General features: G+C 45.3%; 1 protein-coding gene across 2 annotated transcripts in view; it reads right to left on the bottom strand.

Moving 5' to 3' along the window:
• Positions 1 to 138: 138 nt before the first annotated feature.
• The window catches only part of LOC144727705 (copine-2-like), a 62,254-nt gene continuing 42,767 nt past the window's right edge, over positions 139 to 19,625 (bottom strand). The window contains exons 11-16 of one of the 2 annotated variants that reach the window (XM_078606734.1): positions 16,212 to 16,345; positions 11,206 to 11,260; positions 7,125 to 7,176; positions 5,561 to 5,694; positions 3,105 to 3,341; positions 139 to 2,546 (exon numbers count right to left, since the gene is read on the bottom strand). In XM_078606734.1, the coding sequence (XP_078462860.1) occupies positions 2,436 to 2,546; positions 3,105 to 3,341; positions 5,561 to 5,694; positions 7,125 to 7,176; positions 11,206 to 11,260; positions 16,212 to 16,345 (723 nt within the window). In that variant the 3' untranslated portion in view covers positions 139 to 2,435. Of the gene's footprint in view, positions 2,547 to 3,104; positions 4,064 to 5,560; positions 5,695 to 7,124; positions 7,177 to 11,205; positions 11,261 to 16,211; positions 16,346 to 19,625 lie in introns of those variants that run through there. The other variant, XM_078606735.1, reaches the window with a different exon arrangement.

The raw sequence follows: 19,625 nt of genomic DNA, 5'->3' as shown, positions 1-19,625 counted from the left end.
TTTATAGGTGCTCCTCCAGTCTGTTAAGGCCATATGGGGGGATCTTTGTAATTGTCTGAGTCTCCGATGAGGGCTCATAGCCAACTCAACATTATTTTCCACTCTCCCCTCCCAACTAAAACACAACAGAAGCAGAAGCATTTTTGCCAAAGAACTTTAATAAAGGAACAAAACACCTCACCACTGTAAACATTGTTGGAAAAAGCCTTTCTTGGCGTATAAAGATTAAAATTGATTATGAACGTAAATGTCAGTTAACATTTTTTTATTGGTGTTTTTTAAACCATTTTTTACGTTCCGATTCTTTTCTATTTCAGCAAATTGGTGTCTTACTCAACTTTCGATCACAACTTCGGAACAAAGCAAGATCCCATTGCATAAAGACAAAGGGAAATAAAGAACACTGCTCGATAGAGGCCACGACTTGGCGGCATTTGTACAAAACATTTTCGAGTGGCGAGTCTCATGCCATTCATTGCTGCTGCTGCTTTGAATGTCAACAAAGGCATGCTTTGGCTGAACATTACATTGGCCACAATGTGTGTGTATGACTGTACATAATAAAAAAAATGTAATTCAGGTCCATTTTCGTCTCTCTTTTTCTCGTGATACAATTAAGACCAGCAATGATGATGACACAATGAAAAAAAAGTACAGCTCATGCATAACGATGATGGCACGCGCTTGCGTACGGACGTTGAGGACGCTGTCGCATTTGGTCTGCACGCACGTGCGCAATTTACACTTTTGAAAATGATCACAGTGGAGCGAACCCAGGGCCGCCGCCTGGAGCATCAATCACTCGAACTATTTTTAAACTTAGCGGGAGCGATGACAAACCCTTGTGTAGCCTCCAACATTCGGCAGGAGGCTGTCCTGCATGCGGCGTCAACGTAGAACAAAGCGGCTGCTACGCTCGACCCAGCGCGACCTGTCTTGCGACGTTGTTGAACGTTTCCATTAGCGGAGGTCAGGCGCTGACGCTGACCGACTGCATTAAGCAAAACAGGACGAAAAATGTTGGTCTCGTTAACTCACTTGAACCCAATTTCCTCATCAACTGCAGTACGTAAAAAAGCGAATGGAATTCCTCGCGTTAAAAAACGAAATAAAATGCTTTTTACAACCAAGCATAGTAATTGTTACATATATTCTCGTTATGGTATACAAAGGGTCATCATTAGTAACCGACGCTACCGTCACGAGCCATTCAGCGCGACAATGCCGAGCCTACTGATTTAAAGTTACACTTGACAGAGCGCTTACAAAAATTACATTATTAACAATACAAGTACATGACAGAAACAATCTAGCGTAAATGAAACATTTTACATTCGAGTGACATTTACACGGCACTCATCATTCTCACACAGCACCCGCGGCGAGGCGCAGACGACGGGTAAAACCCGATGTTGTCACTGGCCCCCCACGTCTCAAATCAAACGGCGATTGACAACGCCGGCTAACAGCAAAGCCTTACCGATTCGCTCTTGTGAAAGTGGCTCAATGATTCCATCGCGCAGCTTGCGTTCAAGTGGCACCCGTTCATTAGCAGGAGTTAAGCAACTAAGGCGCGTGTGAGACCGCCTAAACACTTTTGTCGGAGTCATCCTCCCGTCACAAATTGAGCAGAGTTTTCACGGCGGCACCGTTAAACGTCACACCGCGCGCTAGATCGCGTACGGACAAAGGGCAGTCACGGCGAGGAAAGCCACCACTGGAAGTGGTGAACCACCACGAGGTGTTCCCGACGACACCTCCAGTGTTGGTTTTCTCCCCCAGACACCAACACCCTTGTTTGGCATTGAGTTCAGAATGTGTGAATATCCCCCCTCATCTCCACTGATGCTATTGATACTCCGGCGCAGTTAAGAACAAATTACAGTCATCGTTAACACACTGCAACCTTGCCCCAACACCTGCATTACTGGGAACAGCAAATATTACAGGTGGGGGCGAGAAGGGGGCAGCAGGCCAACCGCGTTCAGTGGAGAGAGGGCAGCTGCGACAGCAAAACAATAAAACAGAAATTAAATAAAATCTGGAGAACTGTTTATTTATCAGTGGAGACAAGAAAAAGCTGTACCTACAAATATGAGCGACGTCATTAAAGCATGGGCGGTTACATCCCTCAGTGTTACGGGACGAAGCATGCTTAAAATATTTATGGCCTTGAGCCCAGTGCCGGGGCAAACGCTGAAGATCGTCGCGACTGTGACGATTAAAAAAATTCGGAGGTGCAAAACTAAAATTAACGGCTCCAACATATAAAATAGCGACATAAAAAGTACCAAATATTCTAACAAGGATAACACTTTTTCGTTTTGGTTGTTTCCACCGCACGGTTCCAGGAAAAATCAGGTTGTTGAGTGAATTGGCAAGAGCACAGGCCACATTGAGTCTCCCAGCAGATGGTGAGGTTCCTTGGGACAGGGTCAGTCGGTGTGCGTCGAGTTGACTGGAGACAGGTTCCTCTGACGGAAGTACTGCACCACTTGACCGGGGAGCTCGGCCAGGACGCTTTTGGCCAGTTCCTCCTTGGCTGCCTGCATACACGCCCACGAGTCGCACATTTATTTTTATATTATACAATACGTCCAACCACCATGGAGGTGGAGGGATGAGATCGGTTAATGTGCAGGAGTGAGATGGTTGCTAGCAGGAAGATAAAGGCCAGAGAAGATCATATGAAATCTTTAAAAAGTGCAATTTAAGACATTTAATCGACAGTGATAGCTATGTGACTTTACCGAAAGAACCAAAGAGTATAGTGAGAGTTAATTATAGACAGAAGTGTCTTCTGGCCAAGAGGAAGCAGTACAGAAATACATTCCCAAAAGCAGAGAGTCTTGAAACTCAGTTATTCCTCATAGAACAAAATATTGACGAAATTATTTTATTGATTAACAGGCGACCCGAACAACAATCAACTCTGTTGGGTGACCCCTGTACATGGAGTTATTTTTAAACAATAAACACTTAATTTAATATCATCGCTTAAACCTGGCAAATGTCTGCATTCCGCAAGGGAGAGCTGAAAAGTGAGGGTAAGGCAGAATCCACCTTCGTCATCACCGGCCGCACGGTGCACGCGCGCGACTCACGTAGCGGAACTGGCGAAAGGGCACGAATTGCACGATGTCGCGGGCAGCCGCCTCGCCGGAAGGCGCCGTGAGCACGCGGTCGTCCGAGTCGAGCACCTCCATGGCCTCAAAGTCGGCGTTGCCGACACCCACGATGATGACGGACATGGGGAGGCGCGATGCCTTCACGATGGCTTCGCGCGTTGCCTCCATGTCGCTGATTACGCCGTCCGTGATGATCAACAGCACGTAGTACTCCTGGCCCCGGGACCACGCACCATCGGATGTGAGCTCAAATCAGAGGTTGGGAACCTATGGGCCAGATTCAGCCCGCAACTTAATTTCATCTAATCCGCGGCCACAATAAATCTCCTGCGATATTTATCCCATTACCGCAAGAATCTTATCCGCACTGATTGAGTACTCGAGGGGCATATATTTGACCGAGCACCAACGCGGTTTGTAATGCTAGTGTGCCCAGTCACCTGTAAAGGTGACCCCTAAATAAGTTTTAACTGTCTGCACTTGTCGATGATGCATTTAATTCTTTATCGAGTCAGCTTATTGGCAGATGGTAAAGATGAATAAAACTCCTCGTGGTATTTGAGATTCATTGAGATTCAACTCACCAAACCGTCTCAAAGCAATACCGAGTGTGACAATCACTTGGCTACCCAGTGACTATTACTTTAAAAAGACTATCTATTAATTACTGCCAATTGAAGGTATGACAGATATGAAATATATAATATTCACAATAACTATAAAGTGTGATTTTTGAAAATGAGATTTGAAATTAGATCGAAATGAATTCCCATTTTTTGAGATGGCACCGTCATTCATGATGCATGATAATATGATAACCAATCAATGTAATTAGTCTGAATGGGAGCTGGCTGTCAAACGTATGTAATCCCAAAAGAAAGATTTGATGTGCAGGATTTGTAATTTTCCAAATGACAATGGGGATCCGGCCTCAACTGCAACACAGGAACAGTGATATGTCAATTTTCACATTTCAATTAATTAACATATTTGCACAATTTAATTGTCGCAACAAATCTAGATTTGAAGTTTTCGTGACTGCAGGGATCCAAGCTCAACAAACACCGTACAAGGCTGTATTTGACATTTCTTAGCCGTACACCAGAGCTCACACTTAACCCTTTCCCGTCCCGAGACATCTGCAAGTTGCAGGATGGGGGTCCCGTTCCCCTCTGAATCTCGGAACACGCAAGCGGCTCAGCATTAAATTTATTTAGAGAGGCGTAGCGCCGTTGTTTTTAAATAATTGTACAGTAAAACCTTGGATTGCGAGTAACTTGGTCTGCGAGTGTTTTGCTAGACAATCAAATTTTTAAAATAAATATTAATATTCAAATATTAATTTGATAAACGAGCGAGGTCTTGCAATACTAGTATGTATACGCTTTGTCTGCCGAGCGTCACGTGATCACAACTGATATACGAGTGCTTTGGATTACAAGCACGTTTCCGGAACGAATTATGCTCGCAATCCAAGGTTTTATTGTACTTACCGCAGAGACCTGTAGCGACACGAACGCACTATATGATAGCTGGCACCGAGCCATGCCACATACCCTCTGACATGGCCTTGAGGGAGCCTCAGTACCGATAAAGTTATTTTATTTTAGTTTTTCTTCTGGTTTAGATTTGATGTAGACTTAAGTCATCGGAATGGAATCAGAAGAAAAACCGATGATGTACACGTTCTGTTGACGTAGTTGTGTGCAGCGAGGGGTGGGCAAGGCTTAAGGAGGTATTTTTTTTGTTGTCGTCATAACTACTAGCTCATGCGGTACTTACAGCTCCCATATTTTTCAGAGGTAAAAACTAAAAGTAAATCTAAATTGTGTGAAAAAGATGCTGTTATAATGGGCTCCTTGGGCTGGTATGAGGGACAAATCTGGATGTCAACTTGAATGATTGAAAAATAATATTCTTTAACACTATCAAAATACATGCAGGTATCGCTAATAAACTAAACGTTTATTTTACCAGGTAAGGCCCACTGAACTATATATCTCTTTTTCAGAAGCGACTTGACCATAAAATGATAGCTCAAAGAAGTGTCTTATCATGTAGATATTTATAGGAGCCAAATAATCTAAACGCATGTTTCTGAAATGTGGAGGGAAAAACCGGAGGACCTGGAGAAAGCCCCATATGACCATGGGGAGAGAGACATGCAAACTCCAAATATACAGGCGTCAGGGTCGCAATCGAACCCACGACCTCTTGTATACCATGCAAGGTAGTTAACATCTCGCCACCGCGACACCCGTATTAGTACTCGTACTCGTACTAATACTAGTACCGTGGACATAAAATACGCACGGGAAACCCATTGAGATTCAACAGCTCCCCCACCCCTCGCTGCACACACACAAGATCCCCGATGACCTACGTTTATTCGTACGATGAAAATAATATGGGATATGGTGTATGTAGCATACCGAGGCGGAGGCACTCCCGCTGGCCGTGTGCGCAAAGCTGGCCACGTGGTTGATGATGGGAGAGAAGTTTGTAGGGCCATATAGGCGGATGTTCTGCAGGCAGAAGTGGTACGCGGCAACGATTCCCTCGATGCCTGGTGGTGTACGGGGGGGGGGGGGGCGACGCGGCACGCAACGGTCGCATGAGCCGCGGAGCAAACACAATTACGCAGGTAGGAGTTACAAACCAGTCAATGCCGTGTTGGAAATGAGCTGTGTATAATTAAAAGCAGGCACACATGCATCATCATCATTAGCCGTGATAATCTATCGCTTGCTGTACAAAGATGTCCCGATGCTGTGGCCATCCTGTGATGCCACAATCCATCTAGTTGCTGCGTAGGAGCTGATCTTATTGCTCCATATGCATGGTGGATGCCTCTCTTGGGTGTGTTCACTCCTTTTACTGCCATTCTGTCACCCTTCTCATCCATCGGCCATCATCTGCTCACTTTCCTAACAAGTTAATGCAAATAATAAAAAAAACTACTTGTAGTTTTTTGTTATTTTATTGCAACCTATCTACGTGACTTTACCGAAAGACCCAAAGAATATGAATTCCTGCAGTCACAAAAGCTTTAAGTCAAGATTAAGTTAATGTAATGTTTATAGTTTCTCCGATCCATATGTTCCTCTCTTCCTCTGCATCTGTGTAATTACCAAAATGTATGTGAATATACCAGATCCAAAACACATCGCAACTGTTGTGTTCATAAACACTGACTTAAAGCAGAAAATATATGTTATTGACCCACGTTTTGGGCAATGGGCCATCTTCAGCACTCTGGATAGCCTGCTGCAATACATGTTACATTCCAATTGCATGTCAAATCATTTTTTAAATGTACTGGGAGGTAAGCAGATTGTCAGCTGGATTCAGCTAGAAAATGTTAGGTCAACCGCACATCAAGTTTCAGAGGACACTTAATTTTACACAGGTCTGTAAAACCGGCAACAGGCTACTCTGGTTATTTTGCCTCTTCAGCAGAAAAAATTGGCGCAAATTTGATTCGCTCATGCATATACGTAAAATTAAGTTAACGAAGGCAATGAAAACGGCCACTCCCATATTGTGCGAACATTTCTAAATTTCTCTCTGTGATATTTCAAACGCGACAAGGGCCTGCACGATGATTAAAAACAGTGACCAAGCGGAACGCTCGGCGTGAACCTCCCCCGCTGCTATGTGCGCGTCTCGATGGGACACAGCGTGCGAGAGATGCGTGCACGTGTTCAGCCCTTACATAATTGAACATCGCACAACAACAATGGTATCGCAGGCACAAGTGTTCAGAATTAGTGCTCACTTTGTCCGCTAAATGACGGAAAGTGGACACTGCTACTGCTGTTGCAGGGGAGGACGTGACGGTTTCATTTGAGCACGTATATATTTTGAACTTCTTTCGCGCCGTACATAGCCAACCGTTCTAATCGCAGGTGCGTGTTTGGTGGTTCAGGTAATAAGTATTATGCTACATAGCTTGGTGGAGGAAATACTGCACCAATATTGATTGTGCAACGTTACCTGTGCAGAAAGGGTTGGATGGGTTAAAATTCAGCGCAAAGTCATGGTGCACCTTGGTGGGTGAGGGGGGGGGAGGAAAAAAAGCCATATTACACGTGTAATTATGGATTTTAAAAAATGTATAACAAAATAATGCACCAAACATATGCAATCCCTTTTGACTGACAGTACCCCCAAATGAAATTATATTTAACAATTGATGGATAAACAGCTCAGGGCTTCTCTGCAGAGGACGGACACGCAGGTGGCACCGCGAATAAGGACAACACAATTTGGATTTATCAAGCGTCTAAAGTGTCAAGTCTAAATCCCCGTGGCAGCTAGAATGGCTCCAGTGGCATGACGGGCAAGATTAAGATGCTAAGCCGTCCCTACTATTGCCTTCCTGCGCCAGGTGAATTCATCCGTCAGTGTATTTCGCTGCTGGCGAAAGCCCTGGAATTATTTCCATTCATTAGGAACACGCTCGTGAATTATTAAGTTTGAGTGTGATACGGATGTGTGTATTGAAATGCTAATTGTTTTAATTAGGAGTAAACATTGAGGATTATGTTACATCAACACACGTGAGACTTGAGGAAGGTAAGTGGATGGGCGATGTGGCGGTGGCGGTGTCTGTCAACGTGATAATTGCGCGGGAACGAGACAACCTCCAGGTCCGCGTTTCGGGGCACAGTGTGCACTCCAGACATGGCGATGGGACGACAATGCGTGTGTTTTTAATCGCATAACACACATTGCTTCTGGCAGGGGAGGAGTCGAGAAGATGGATACACGCAGAGCAAGGTCAAAATCCTTTGTGAAGACAACAATTGACAACCCCTGGAGACACGTTCGGCGATCCACTCATGCTCACTTTGCAAAAAAAAAACGCTGCAGGGACATGATGTCACCCATCTTTGCGTGTTTGGTTCCAGCTCGGCAAATTGTCATTGAAGGCCCTACGCTGGCTCAGCTTGGATATGTCAGTGGAAAAGGGGGTCTAACAGATCACTTCTAGGTGAATTCTGCAAATAGGTGCCACCTGAGGACACGTGAGTAATATATATGCATAATTAATTGCTCTTGTTTGTTTAGCATATTTCAGAAACAATCTTTTGTAAGAAAAATAAAAGGACCAAGTCACTCCGAGCCTTTTATGATTTTTAAAAAACAATACAGAGTGGCCAACGGGGACACGGTCACATCCCCCCCAGCAAGATAAACATGTTCTTAAGTCATCGCGTGACATTTAAACAAAGCGTAAAATAATTTAACCATTTTTACTCTCGACGTCGTTTGTGAATGTTAAATAATTTATGGAACCGTTTACACCTAAGGGATGAGATGATACTTGCTGGGTAGTTCTGCTGCTGATAGGGTATTTTTTTTTTTGGGATGCAGATGTAAAGTATGAATGTGATCTAACAGAGAAAACAATGTAAGTTAATTGTTAAATTAAACTATAAACAATTTGGAATTTACCAGGTAAGGCCCACGAAGCTATAAAGCTCTTTTCAGAAGCGACCTGGCCACAAATGATAGCTCAACGAAGTGGCTTATCACGTGGAAATTTATTACAGCCAAATACTCTAAACGCGTGTTTATAAACGTGGAGGGAAAAACCGGCAGGCTAGGTAGTTAACGTCTCGCCACCAGGCACAGAGGGTGTGTACCTGTCTTGTGGAAGGGAAAACAATTCTGTTACATTTGGTGCAAAAAAACAAGTTAACTGAATAAGACGGCCTCTCAATTCCAATGACATTACTATACAAATTAAATCAATGTTCCAATTGATTTTTTAAAATGTTAATACAATTGTTGAATGAAGTCAACCGGTGAATGTTGACAACCTATGCTAATGAATGCTCTGCAAAGAGAATTTACCCTGCAGAGGAAATTTGGCACAAAATGATGATGGTTTATTGAGCTACATTTTCAACTAGATTATCTCACAATAATGACCAGATTCCAGCTACAATTAGCGACCAAAACGAAAATAGTACTACTTTTAGGAAATTTACATTAGATTTTAACTTAAAAGCAGTATTGCTCCACCTGGCATAGGATGTAATGTATTTATAGAGAGTAAAATATATTAGCAAACTTTAAAAGGGAAAAAAAAGTGAAATCAGATAAAAATTCGATATTACAGACAAAAACAGCTCACTGGTGTGTTTGTTGTGCTACGTGGTGTTTCGACAGATGTCTAAGGGTCTGCAACTAATGCCGATAACTCATTCAGCAACGGAGAGAAAAGATCAAGGGAGGGCGATGTAACAGAAAGTGTTTCAACAGGATACAAACACGGCAATCTTGGCCTCTCCATTCTAATGATGCTGCGGCTGCTGCTAGTTCCCATTGCAATAGAAAAGCAGGGGCCAAGTTAACCCCAGTAGTCCCTTGTTTAACTTAGCTACTGTTACGTTACACCTCTACAAAATGTGCCATTTAAAAAATAAATTTACTCTCTTTGTAAATGTTGCCACAATTGTGTAAGTATTACCTAGCCACTTTTACATGTAACCCTTACAGGACTTGCCATTCTATACAGGTGGCTTATGGATAGACCTATATAGCTCAGTGAGTCTTACCTGGTAAAATAAAAAATAGGTGATATAACCTGGCTCTTCCGGTGGATATCACATCTTTCATAGGTAGATGACCCCTTTTATAAGTTGGTCGATTTTGTTAATTTGTAATATGCTTTTTTGTTTCTCTCAGATGTAAGCACAGTGGTGTATAGGCACTTCCCCCCCCTCCCCCCATGACGGAAATGACCAAGATTACACCGTGACAAGTTAAACAAGAACACCATGGGCAATGCTGCCAGTCGCCTGTTCTGACCGACAAGAGCTCAGCTCGCTCGGTGGACAAGGGCCACCCGCTCGCATTAATTATCTTACTCCCTCATCAGTCACGGAGCGTATTTTTAGCGGAAGGGTCTACGGTGGCCGTACCGCAGACTTGACATTGCACGTCCTCGCGGGCGCTACCCCCTCGCCGCTCGCGAGCGTTCCAGGCGGTGCTTATCCCCGGTGGCTCGGGCGCCGGCGTTTAATTGTCAACGGCAAAAAACGCGAGGGTCCGCGACACACGACACGAGGACCCGCCCACCCGGGCCACGTAGCTCATGGGTCATCTGAGTCACCAAGGCCACTGACAAAGTCCCCACTTTGTAACAAAGAAGATCTCACTGCGCTACACATATGACTGTTACCTTTGAGCTACAATTTTTTGTATATCTTTCAATTACGACATATAAATGCTAACATCTTGAGTGGTGCATTACTATGCAACTCAGAATTAGAATATCTATGAGACCTTTTTTCCAGTATGAAAGTATGAAAAATAAGAATAGGTTTTACCTTTTCTGGCAATAAAATATGGGTTAAGATGTTCAAATAGATACCTTTTGCAAGGAATTAAGTCTGTATTAACCACATGTATTTGAGGCAAACCATGCAGAATTAGAATCTTTATTTAGACAGGAGGAATACAATGAGCTATTAAACTCTTTTTCACAGATGTCCAGTAGTAATATCCAGTAGTAACTGCCAAAACAACAGGGCTTTTAACGTCACAGGAAGGCGTATGCATTTCCCAGCACAACTACCGCAAAAGGAGGATGATCCTTGGAAAACCAGGACAGGTGGCAGCACTGGCAGCACAACAACGCTTGTGCCAAAGTGGCACGCGCTTGATTAGACCGGCACGGGAATGCAGGACAGTACCGTGACAATACCAACACTCTTTCCGTATTTTTAGCGTAGCTTGCGGCGGACACGTGGAGTGGTTGCCCCTCCCTGCGTACACTCGTGAATACGACAATAAATAATCAATGACTCTCTGGTAATGAAGGCATCTCATTGTCAACAACGGAGCACCAGACAAGCAGCCGAGCCCAAGTTCAATGGCCATCACTGGTGCCGGCAGTGTGTGCTCCCTCAGTGGTGCGGTTGGGCACTCCCGGTTTTGCTTGGCATTGGTTGCGCGTTTGAGTATCATGGTGGGAGGTGGCACAATTGGCGTCGATAAGTGTGCCTGAATGAACCCCAAGTCGGAAACACCATTGCATGCTCAGCGTGAAGAAAAAGCATACCTTCCAGTCGGGAGGAAGCTGAGCTCCAAAACCCAATGCTGGGAAAAGCTTGTCCCTGCGAGACAGAGAGAATAACACAGCTTTAAGGCTGAGGCCGTTTAATGTCAAGTAAATTATTTTATGCCCAGAGAGAGAGAGAGAGTGACTACTGCATTGTTTTTTGTGGTTATGCTGTAAAATGCAACCAGTAAGACGCGAATAAAAACACCGGCCTACGAGCTTATTTCTAATACAGAAGAACAGTGGACTATTTCAGAGAGGCCACTGTGCCTTCTGTAAAGGTGCAAGGAGAAAACTAGAAGACTTAGCCACTGCTTTAGCAGTCAGATGCAAAATCGTAATCAGGGCCTGTCTTCAAAACCGTTTTTCCCAAAGAAAACTGCAGCTTCGAGATACGATTTCCTCGGAAGAGAATGATGGAAACATTGCCATTTTCGCCCAGAAAAAGGCCACACCCCACACAAGCAATTTCTGAATCAGTGGGATAATTGTGGAGGCTCAGCAGCACTACAGACTTGACTTTAAAATTGTTACCGCCACATGGAACATAGCACATTTTGTGCAGGGAACACTTAGAGATGTTCATCTGGGCCACAGCAGCTAGCCGACTGTCATGGGGTGACAGCGCATACAACTCTACACAGGACAATGCACCCAACACATACATTGTCTCTAAGGTCAAGAGGTCATCATGGCTAAAGCTGTAGATGCCACCAGAGTGGAGCATAGCTATACTTCTGCTAGAGCTCACATTTGTAGTAAAGTATCCAAATCTATTTCATCTGTAAGTCTATTTAAAAATTGCAGCGCATGTACTTTTGTATTATTAATTCTGTCAGCATGACCTTCCAATGCAAGCACAAGCTCGGCTCTGTATACACTTCTCCGGCAGACGGCTGCCTAATACGACCTTAGGGAGCCTCGTACCTGGCAAGTCGGAGGCATGACTAAACCAATGATGTAATTCCCTTTGTGTCACGAACAGTTTCAAGCCGAGTGTGCGCAGAGCCATTACTGGCTGATCTCATTGTCACACGTGCAGAATTTGCCGCCATGGCACTCCATATAATTCACCACTCAACATAGCAGGGGCAGTGGCACGAGTCTATCCAGAGCGGAGTGTAAAAGACAGATGGGCCACGGGGCTGCCCGGTACTGGCCGTGAGGGCAGAACGCTCACTGCACAGGGGCCGTATTGTATGAGTGAGTCCGTGGAAGGGCACGGATTAGGGTGAAAGGCACAGCTGAAAAGGCGTCAGGGCTTCAGCGCCACTTCCTCCCCATGCTCGGCATCGCTGTCACATTAAAGGGGGAAATCGCTCAGCACGTATTTAAACGGATGAATTATTAACAAAGCTTAATGTAGGTATCGGCTCGCTACACAGCCGATCGATCGTTCCATTGCCGCTGCCCTCCCGTCCATGCTGCCTTTTCAAAAACGCGGCTAAAACGCCGCGGCGTGAGCGATACCGTCAGCCGAACGTCCCTGTGGGAGCTTGTGATGTGCGTGCGGGATGAACCAGCGAGCCCGTGCTAATGAGGGCTCAACCATGGAACGTTGTTGCTTGGCGGAGGAGAAAATCGGCACGCATATTGTTTTGTCGTCGTCTGTTCGCGTGTGCTCTGAGTTTGCGTGAACGCACGCCTATGTACAAACAGTTCCTTCCTCTCGTGCAGTGCAGTCGGACGTCAGAGCCTCTCCCTCTCAATACCCCCCTACCATAGAAGGTATGTCCGCATCAATTTATCTTTCGCTGGCATTCAGGATGTTGTTAAACTAAGAATTTACGAGAAATGTTATATTATTGCCTCCTAGATTTTTCTCCCCTATCCCCATCCACCTGAAAAGTTGTTGCAGATTGCGTGAGCAATTCCGTGCACCCACGCCTTAGAAGGGAATAAGTTGGTGATAGTTTCTGTATTATTAGTCATGTTTCTATTCACCTAGGTAAGCACCCCACTTTGCGGGAGACTCATTTTAGCAGTAAATGTCGGTAACATTCGTAGGGTATTGATTTTCACATCACTCTCCGAGGACCGCCAACCAGCTTTTAGGAAAGAAGCTATCATTTCGGTTCGTGTATATTTTTTTGTGTAGATTCTTGGCGACGGAAAATTACAAGTAACGATCGCCCCCGCTTTGTGCACGGAAGCGCACGATGTGTCGCCTCACGCAGGGCGGCGTCTTTTCATCGCCCGCCTATAGCAAGCTTGCGACCACTCCGATCTCTCCTCCCCACTGCCCGCCTGAATGCCTGACCCTACCCCTGCCAGGACAGCTGCTCGTTAGCCGCTTCCACGCCACGGGGCTGCATGGTCGGCGAACGGTGGGGTCAGTTGGGCTCCTATCGCAACCACCACCACCACCGCCGCCGCCGCGAGAACACGCCGGTTGTTTAACGCGACGAGCTCTGACCCCTGACTGCAGGCGTCAAAAGGTCAAAGGGATATTGTCTCTCTGCTCCAAGGAGCATTGGTACTCCACTTAAGGGCCTGAGCAAGTGTAGGAAATTCCACATCTCCATGACCAGGGCTATTCACACCACAGGACGACTGCTGTTGACTTTCCCCAAGGCAGTGCTGCTCGTTTTACCAATGCCGGAGAAATGATGCTGACTAGGTCATCCCCTGACCAGGATTTGAACTCACAATTCTTCCACTCAAGCTATAGCGGTACAACGCTGATTTTCAGCCATAACACATGGGTGGATAAAACAAATTCCGCTATAGGGATGTCAAAACAAACAATGTATCACCTGCTGCCAATGGGTTAATATTTGATACATTTCCGTGAGTGAGAGTGTATGGCATTTACATGGCCTGCAAAGGAATATATTATTGCCAACATTTTAATCACTTTAATAATGCACTGGGTGATTATGAAAGGAGCTAACGTTTTAGCGATTTGTATTCACAGCCAGGCGCATCAAATTGCACAGCCAAGGGAAGAAAGCGAACGAGCATTTGCGAGCCGGCCCCGCGTGACAAAGTCGAACAGGTTTTCGGTTTTCAATTGCCTCTGTGGAACAATGAAGATGAACCGGTACGCTGATCGCACTCGGAGGCTGTTAATGTAGGGAAAAAAGCACATTAAATAAACCCCTATTTATCTTCTGCAAATTTAATTTGTGTAGGAGACTTCACTGAAATGAATCGCACAGCCTTTGCCAAATGAATATCATAACACTGCAGCTGTATGCGACACACACTGGATTTAAAATAATTGCAATGTTACCATTCAAAACTGTGGCATGTGTTATTCTATACTCTCCGGTTCTTTTGGTAAAGTCACGTAGATAGAAAAATAAAATAAACACTAAAATTCGGTCGCAACACAAGCGTCCGTCATCAGGTGACAAATGCTTGTGTTGCGATTGAAACGATGTGTTTCTTTTATTATTTTTTCTCTATCTACGTGACTTTACCGAAAGAACCAGAGAGGATGGATTCCTGCAGTCACGAAAGTTTCAAATCAAGAATGTGTTATTCTGTTCATTGAGCTGCTGTATTTTTACCCAACTTTCCGCAAAATTAAAATGTAATTTGTTAATGATGGCTTTATGAATGCGGGACTGGAAATAAAACGTGACACGAAGCGACCATGTAATGGTACATTGCCCTCCTCCAAATCTCTCATCGGACAGGGGTGACCCCTCGACCTACAATTCCCAGAGCGTGGAAATAATGAAATTAAATTATGACAAAGTGGCTCCATGTTCTGTGTCTCACGCCCAGGCTGCAATTTTCACAAGGGATCCATATGTTTCTCAATGACAGTTTTAATAAACTACAATAGCATGATATGTTAAGTACATTTTTTCTATTCCTCTTCACAATGTTCTTTTCTCTCTAAAGAAACAAATGAAATGAGCAGAAGCTGAACTGCCAGTGTTCCAAAAACCACGGAAGGTTGCTGATTAAAAAAATATATTTCTCCAACATGACGAACACCCCAAGCACCTATTGTCTAACCATTTAAACACCGAACAAAGCACCTGTTCAAGACTGGAAGAAATCAAATCTGGAGAGTCCATTATATAGACCGAAGATTGATGTTGACCATCGTCGTCTCTGAGCTTATTCCCCAACCAATGTCTCACTGGCCAACATTCTTGACAAACCCTAAACATACAACACGATGAAACACGGAGCTTGGGTTTCTCCCAAAAATAAATATACCTCGCAAGACGCCGGTTGCAAATAAAAATTACTGGAATCATCAAAATTCATAGCGCAGTCGAGGTAGCAGTTAAGCAAATAAAATAATCCCACAGGTAATGGGGTTAAGGGCCCTTAATGTGCTTCCCGTGGGCGTGATGGGATCTGCCAAGCCAGTCGAGGCATTTCCACACCGAAGATTGACAGCGGCATTAAGCACGTTTCTATGCCAGTGAAAGGGTGGCCGTACAATTCCCCTTGCACTACTTACCGCAGAAGCCGAGCCTTAAATCACCGCATGGCGTCAAAATGATCAAAACAGCCATGCTGGGAATCTATCCAAAATTTTGCCTTTAAAACCGAAAAATCTGACAGCAAGCGGTAACTACGCTGGGAGGACATCACAAGCCTCCAGACCAAGATGAACACTTGTGCCAGCAAGTACTTGTTATCTGTCATGAAATGAAAGACATTCTCGATCACTGATCTGTTTTTTATTTTTCTATTCTGCTTCCAAACTGCTTCCAAGTGTAAATCTGGGGTGTGAAACGCCAGAGCTCGAGGGGTGCAAACTTGCGGGATTTATAGATAATATGAAATCTCCAACTGATAAACATCTCGAAACAAGCAAAGCAGGTCTAATTAAGCAACTTATTTGCTCAATTAGGGGCGTAATAGGGTAAATGAAAGCTCATTTAGAAACTAAAACAAGAAAACACTGTGACCCTCTATCACAAGGGTTGTGCAATCTCTGGAGTCAACTGAACAGCTTCTCAAGTAAAATCACGTTCACAAATCCGTTTTCTGCTTGGATTGAGCTGGGCGATTGTTGCGCACGTTGCACTTACGTGTCGTAGTCCTGGATGATCTGGCCCACGGCCCAGATGGCAGCCAGGTAATCATTCATGCCCGTGGGGCTGATGTAGTGCAGCGAGGATGCGTCCCGTGGGTTTCCGTTGGACGCCGTGAAGTCTATGCCCACCTGCAAGCACGCACACGCGACAACTCCTCGCTAGGCAACTCGCATTGTGACGCAGCACAGCCAGAATGAAAAACATGTGCACAAAAAAGACAAAAAAATACATTCGTTCCGGCACCAGCATTTTTGGGGCGGCTAAGGAATGGAGGACAGGTATTGTGAGATGCTCTTCACTAAAGTCTGCTGTTGGATCAAGGGTTTTGCTAAAGGGATTTGGATAGAGTGGCGCTTATGGCTGGAGATGTGGGTAACAGTCTGAGGCAACATGATAGAAGGCACGTACTGTTTATAGGAGATCATGTCCAGCACAACAGCCGACATTCACCACTAAGTGGCGGTGATACCACTAAAGTTCTTGTGCCAGGCTAGGTGCATTTTGAGGCCACATAAAGTGTCAAAGTCTGGCTTAGTAGGCAGTCAAGAGACAGATCTAGGTGCCATGGATTGACCAACTCAGATGACTTGTGGATGCACCACCTGCACTCCCCCGTGCCAACTCGCTGCATTTTAGCCGCCCGGCGTTCCACCCATTGTGAGTGTCACTCCTCCGCCCATTGTTGCTGGAGGGCATCCTTCACGAGCCTCCTCCAGAAAGGCTGATCTTCACACCGCTGGTTCCAGTCATTAGCAAGCCTACACATATCCAGTTCCTCTTGCACGAGCCCATCTCCTCTTCAGCCTGTGACGCACTAATTTATCTCCATATATTTGGCCAAACGCAAGCCGCTTGGGCATGTGGTGGTATGCTGATAAGCATCAGAAATTCACACAGGCTGAGCAGCAACTGGTCATTGGGTGACTTTTGACTCAGACATGAGAATGGAATCTTGTTTGAGAACACTATGAAAATCTGCACACGGGCCAGAGCCTATGCTCATAAGCACGCACATTAGCGCACACGCAGACCTCCGATTAGCACGGTTGACTACGTACGGTGCGAAAAAAGTTCAATATACATACAGACCACATCACACACTCGCAACGAACATAAACACACACACATTCCCGATCCACACCCACGCCGCACAAAAAAATTAGGAACGCTAACTGCTAAATCGAATTACCAGTATTTCATTTTTATGTGCCGCTATAATTGTACACTTTTCATCAGACTAACATATCTTCTCCTCTGCTATTATTAGTTATTATTTAAACAGTTAACACGTTCGGGCATGTTTTCCCTCCACGGAGACAGGCAGAGCTTCGTGATTTGGGGGACGCAGGTGCTGACAGATTTGCCGTGCAGGCTTATACAGGTCACCTCGGCATACGCAAGGCAACGTAACATTTTCTTTAAATGCCTCCAACCCACTTACAATATTGTAAAACCCATATTCTAGTCAACTGCTAAATGAAGGCCTCTACTTGCCTGTCTGGGTCATGAGGATAATTTACCATACTTCACCATGCTTTTCGGTAACAAATTGGTAAAGGCTGGAACCACAGATGTGGGAACACAGGGCTTTGAGCAAGGGCAGGGAGTTCACAGCACAGATTTCTGAGGGAAGGTAACTATGGGGGCAGCAGAGAAGAACGTTTATATTGTTTATATTGTGCTGAACGCAATGCATTGGGACAATTCCGCAAAACGAATTTAAGAGGAACCGCTAGGAATGTTCTGACCTGAGGCTAAATCGGGCCGCAACTCGTGGCCTCGGAGACACACAGCCGCTTGCGTGCTGCGGTGAGTGACGCCGACCTAAAACGATGTATAAAATCTTAATACGGGGAAGTAAATGCCCATGCTGAAATGCATGGTGGCTAACATGAAACTATTTACTCAGACAATATTGACGTGCCTACACATACGTGCAGAACACTGAATCTCACGATAGGTGAAGGCGCAGCCCTGAAATTGCTTGCTCACGTCACTGCAGGCAGAAGTGCCTCTACTATAGGGAGCTCTAGAGAAGCCCCTCTAACTAGAGGGCATTTTGGCTTATTCTCCTATTTCGGCATTTGCTCGTCTCCATTGCTAATGTTCATATATCGTAGCAGGTACTTATATTATGCCACGTCAACCGAAGTAGGCCTAGGGACCAATGTAATTGTTGCTCGGCACTTATGTTAGCAAGAATCAAACTGTAGCCAGTGGTTCCAATGCAATGCGCTAAGAACTACACTATGGCTCCCCCTAACTCATATACATAAGAGAAAGATCCTCCGTATAGCCTTTAACAGACAATTAGGACAAGTGCTGTTAGTGAGCAATATGAAGGCTGGCACAGGACACTCGGGGGTGGGTGGCCAGCACTACCCCCAGCCGCCTTTGTCTCTCCAGTGGTGATGTGTACACATCGCATAAGGCTCTGTTTTTAGGCTGAGTTTACCTTAGGGAGACCCAGGACCAGTTCTGATATTCATAACGAAGTTGGGCTGTGAGCGGAAATTGAACTCGGGTCGCTGGGTTCGTAGCGCAGTGTTCTAACTACACACACACACTGTTGTGCTCTGCATGCTCTGCGCTTTTACAAATAAGTACACTGTCTATTTGTCTGTAAATTATTCAGGATGGATCTGGGGTGAGCACCAGGGTAAAACAGAGTGGACTGCAGCGGAGCGACATCTTCTCAATGGTGCGGCTCGCGTTGGTACAAGGGGGATATTAATAGGAGCGAGTAACTCGAGGAGACCTCCGCGCATGAGATTGCGAGAGTGTGCTCGCATCTCCCGCATACCTCACTAAGCCTCGCGATCAAAGTGTCTGACCCATGCGAACCCCACAGCCTCAACAGCCCCCACCTTTATCCCCAAGGAGCCTACTTGCAAGGACACGACAGGGTTCTCCCCGTTTACTAATTTTTACCGATCGCAAGCACAGGTTAACACCAACCCCCACACCACGGCCTCTAACAGTGAGCCGGGCTGGACCGCCGAAGCAGTTTGGTGTGAAAGGGTCATGAGAATGCCTTCTTTACACCGCAGTCCAACCCAACGATGGCTCTTCATCATGCGTAAGTAATGGAGTGCAGTGCTTTGTAATTTAACACCCAGCGAGGAGCGCCCCCACACTTTGTGAACGGGATGAGGCAGTCATAAATTAAGACGCTAGATCTATGCAAGGGCGATGTGGCTATTATGCGATTATTATTTTTCAGTGCCTTTCAGATGAAACCATGGCGTTTGACACAATGCATCTCCTCCCGTCTCCCCCTGCGCCTTTCTCACTGACCATGGGAAACAAATATTTCCGAATCAGTGTTTTTGCTCAGCGTGCAGTTTTTCCTGCTGGGCGAATAATCCAATAGATGGCTCCAGTCATGGCCTCCCCCCAGCTGTGAGT

Source organism: Lampetra planeri, chromosome 26, assembly GCF_965212315.1.
Source record: "Lampetra planeri chromosome 26, kcLamPlan1.2.h2, whole genome shotgun sequence".
In the NCBI taxonomy this organism is placed as follows: Eukaryota; Metazoa; Chordata; class Hyperoartia; order Petromyzontiformes; family Petromyzontidae; genus Lampetra; species Lampetra planeri.
The sequence above is the reverse complement of the archived record's forward strand: the minus strand, read 5'-3'. Positions and strand labels throughout refer to the sequence as shown.